Source organism: Geospiza fortis, unplaced genomic scaffold (genome assembly GCF_000277835.1).
Source record: "Geospiza fortis unplaced genomic scaffold, GeoFor_1.0 scaffold2457, whole genome shotgun sequence".
Classification (NCBI taxonomy): Eukaryota; Metazoa; Chordata; class Aves; order Passeriformes; family Thraupidae; genus Geospiza; species Geospiza fortis.
Window position 1 is genome coordinate 112,961 of NW_005054720.1, and position 4,111 is coordinate 117,071.

The 4,111-nt window shown below is 64.0% G+C and overlaps 1 protein-coding gene across 1 annotated transcript in view; it reads left to right on the plus strand.

The window, feature by feature from the left end:
- The window catches only part of RRP8 (ribosomal RNA processing 8), a gene marked incomplete at its 3' end in the record, with an annotated part of 11,100 nt that extends 6,989 nt beyond the window's left edge, over positions 1-4,111 (plus strand). Inside the window, exons 6-15 of the mRNA XM_031065255.1 lie at positions 6-43; positions 352-490; positions 792-926; positions 1,005-1,128; positions 1,208-1,344; positions 2,015-2,128; positions 2,357-2,538; positions 2,645-2,870; positions 3,517-3,727; positions 3,924-4,111. Coding sequence (XP_030921115.1) covers positions 6-43; positions 352-490; positions 792-926; positions 1,005-1,128; positions 1,208-1,344; positions 2,015-2,128; positions 2,357-2,538; positions 2,645-2,870; positions 3,517-3,727; positions 3,924-4,111 — 1,494 coding nt within the window. The remainder of the gene's footprint in view (positions 1-5; positions 44-351; positions 491-791; positions 927-1,004; positions 1,129-1,207; positions 1,345-2,014; positions 2,129-2,356; positions 2,539-2,644; positions 2,871-3,516; positions 3,728-3,923) is intronic.

The window sequence follows — 4,111 nt, forward strand, 5'->3', positions numbered from 1 at the left end:
TGTCCCCCGGGAAGAAGCTGTGCAAGGGCTCTGACTATGGCAGGTGAGGGGGTAGGGGGGCTCTGAGTGCAGCTGGTGAAGGGGGTCCTGTGTGCTGGGGCAGCACATGGCTCCTGCTGCCCTCCCCAGGAGGATGGTGGAACCACTTAGGTTGAGCAGGGGTTGGCCCAGGGAGATCCAGCCCTGACCAGTTGCCTGTCTGTTGAGCAGGCTGGGCTGCATGGGGTCAGTGGGGTGGAGCTCCCACTGGCAGGAGCCAGTTCCAAGAGCCTCTGGAGCACCATGGCCCGGAGCAATGCTGGCATGTGCCAGCTGTGCCCTGGCCTCACCTGTGCCCGGTGTTTCTCCCAGGACACTGGGTCCCTGTACACCCAGCCCCACGACCACTTTTGGGGACCTGCGCAATGCCAAGGTGGGGCAGGCCCGGCGCCGGCACATCCCCCCGGTGGCTCCCCCACCTGAGCTACAGGACTGGCTCCGCACCTTCCAGGTATGGTCACCTGGTGTCTCCAGCAGCCTGGGTATGATGGGAGGGAGCCAACCCTAAGGGATCCCCACTATGGGCAGGGGTTGGGCCCACAGTGGATTTTGGGTGGTTTTGTTTGTGTAAGGGAACATAGAGAAGGTTTCAGCCCTGGCCAGGCATGGTGTCACCTGTCACACAGCACCTGTGACCCGCCAAACTCCCAGCTGCCTCAGGCTCCTGGCCTGGGACAAGAGGCCTGGCTTCCAGGGCTGTGGCTGGGCTAGCTGGGGACACAGAGCCAGGGTCATGGGGGGTCTCCCTGCAGCGCTGGAGCGGCCCTGAGAAGCTGCTGGCCCTGGATGAGCTCATTGACCGCTGCGAGCCGGCGCAGATCAAGTACATGATGCAGGTCATCGAGCCCCAGTTCCAGCGAGACTTCATCTCCCTGCTGCCCAAGGAGGTGAGTGAAGCTTGGGGACCAGGGCCTGGCCTGGCCTGAGCCCCCTGGTGACCCCTCTGGGACCTTTATCCCCCACAGCTGGCCCTGTACGTCCTGTCTTTCCTGGAGCCACGGGACCTGCTCCGTGCTGCCCAGACGTGCCGCTACTGGAGGGTGCTGGCCGAGGACAATCTGCTCTGGAGGGAGAAGTGCCGTGAGGAGGGTGAGGGTCCTCCCGGGTGAGGGCTGGGGGCCACCCCTGGCTTGAGCCAAGTGAGGCAGTGCCGTGTTGTCCCCTGCAGGGATCGAGGAGCCCCTACACCTGCGGAAGCGGCGCCTGCTCAGCCCCGGGTTCATGTACAGCCCCTGGAAATTCGCCTTCCTGCGCCAGCACCGCATCGACATGAACTGGCGCAGCGGGGAGCTGCGGCCCCCCAAGGTGGGTCTGGCTGTCCCTGGGGACAGCTCCAGGGAGCTGTGGTCCCCAAGGTGGGTCTGGGAGTGCCCCTGCCAGGGGCAGACCCTGGAGAGCTGAGGGACTGGTGGGGGTCCCTCTGGGGACAGAGCCCAGGTCACTGGTATGGGGAAGCTGGTACAGGATGTGCCATGGGGATCAGATCAGGCTTGCTCAGAGCAGTGGGGGCAGCAGAAATTAGGTCCCCTGGGCCTGGAGAAAGGGGTCCCTTCCTTTGCCCCTGTCCAAGGCCCCATGCAGGGCTGCAGCCAGCCCCAGCACCCAGAGAAGGTGCAGCATCACAGGGCTCAACTGTGTTCTGTGCAGGGTCCCAGGACCCTGGTGATCTCTCCCTGGGGGCCCCTCCTGCCCCTGGGCAGAGTCCCCACCACCCCTTCTCTTGCTGCTGGGTTCCTGAGCCCCCCACTCCCTGTAACCCACTTCTTCTGTAACCCCTGCCCCTGCAGCAGCTGCCAGACACAGCACACACCCCAGCTCTGCTGCCTGCAGAAGCATCAGGGGGTACAGGTGATTTGGAGACCTGTCTGCCTTTCCTCCCCGCAGCTCCTGCTGCCTTCCCACTGCTCACTGTGTTGGGGGGTCCTGCTGGCTGGGGGGGCCACACTGCCCCCCACACACTCCTGTACTCCCACAGGTACTGAAGGGCCACGATGACCATGTGATCACCTGCCTCCAGTTCTGTGGGAATCGCATAGTAAGCGGCTCTGATGACAACACGCTCAAAGTGTGGTCAGCTGTCACAGGGGAGGTGAGTGTCACTCACCAGGGAAGTGAGTGTAGCATTGTCACAGTGCCGCAGGGCTTTGGGGCAGGGACCATCTCCCTGTGCTGGGCACAGGTGGGGTTACACCCTGGCTCCTGGGGTCAGGTTGGGCCCCTTAGGACAAGGCCATGGAATTGTGGTGCTCTTCTGTGCTGTTTCAGGGGCGGGGAGGTGTGAGAGGCTCACCTGTCCCTCGTGTCCTGTTCCCCACAGTGTGTGCAGACGCTGGTGGGCCACACTGGGGGGGTTTGGTCCTCCCAGATGAGGGACAGCATTGTCATCAGTGGCTCCACGGACCGCACGCTGAAGGTGTGGAACGCGGACAGCGGCGAGTGCGTGCACACCCTGTACGGGCACACCTCCACCGTGCGCTGCATGCACCTGCACGGCAACAGGTACAGCTGGGGCTGCGTGCTGGGCCAGGGGGGACAGCCACGGGGCTGGGGCTGCTCAGCCCAGGCTGCCCTGGCAGCTGGGCCCCAGGTGTCCCCTCGCCTGCAGGGTGGTGAGCGGCTCCCGGGATGCCACGCTGCGGCTGTGGGACATCGAGACGGGGCAGTGCCTGCACGTGCTCATGGGCCACGTGGCGGCCGTGCGCTGCGTCCAGTACGACGGCAACAAGGTGGTCAGCGGTGCCTATGACTACACGGTCAAGGTGTGGGACCCTGAGAGCGAGAGCTGCACCCACACACTGCAGGGGCACACCAACCGTGTCTACTCGCTGCAGGTACAGCCCTGTGTGCATCCCCTCCTGCTGCTTCCCCCCTCCAGCTGCCCTGCCCTCCCTGCTCCCTCAGGTACAACCCTGCAGGTACAGCCTGCCGGCCCTGCTCCCTCAGGTACAACCCTGCAGGTGCAACCTGCCCTCCCTGCTCCCTCAGGTACAACCTCACAGGTACAACCTGCCTTCCTGCTGGCTTGCCCTATCGCTCCCCTGCCTTCCAGTCATGGGCACAAGCTGTGCCAGAGGTCCCACATGTGCTGCAGGGACCAATAGGCTGTGCCTGTGTCATTCAAGGCCCTGTGAGCTTTGCAGGGCCATGTGTGCCCTGAAGGTGATCTTTCTGCCCTGCAAGGACACGTGGGCCATCTTTGTGTCCTGTGGGGACAGTCTCTGCCCCCCTGACCCCACTTCCCACACACACATGCTGTGGACACAAACACGCCTCCATGCCCCTTCCCTGGAGCATTTCTACAGTCCAAAAAGGCAAGAGCTGTGTGAGCCTGTCTCATCTGCAGAACTGGGCTCTCTGGTGGTGCTGCTGGACCTGGGGGTGCTGTGTCCCACACCAGGGGGTCCAGAGCTGTGGTTTGCACCCCAAACCAGGGACACTCCTGTCCTCGGTACTGAGCTGGACCCCTTCTCTCTGCAGTTTGATGGGACACACATCGTGAGCGGGTCCCTGGACACCTCAATCCGCGTGTGGGATGTGGAGAGTGGGAACTGCCTGCACACACTCATGGGGCACCAGTCCCTCACCAGCGGGATGGAGCTGCGTGACAACATCCTCGTGTCCGGCAACGCCGACTCCACCGTCAAGATCTGGGACATCAAGACGGGGCAGTGCCTGCAGACGCTGCAGGGTGAGAGGGGATGCTCACCCTCGGGGGGCAGCGGGGCTGGGAAGGGGCAGTTCTCTCCCTTGGGGCTGGGCTGGCTGTAAGCTGACAGCCGTGTCTGGGCACAGTGGTGCATGTCCCTGAGGAGCCAGGGCTTGGCGGCTCTGAGGTGCCGTGTCACACAGCAGCGGCTGTGACGCTCACGGGTGCCTCCCCCTAGGTCCCAGCAAGCACCAGAGTGCCGTCACCTGCCTGCAGTTCAGCTCCAAGTTCGTGGTGACCAGCTCGGACGACGGCACGGTGAAGCTGTGGGACCTGAAGACGGGGGAGTTTGTGCGGAACCTGGTGGCGCTGGAGAGCGGCGGCTCTGGGGGCGTGGTGTGGCGCATCCGCGCCTCCAACACCAAG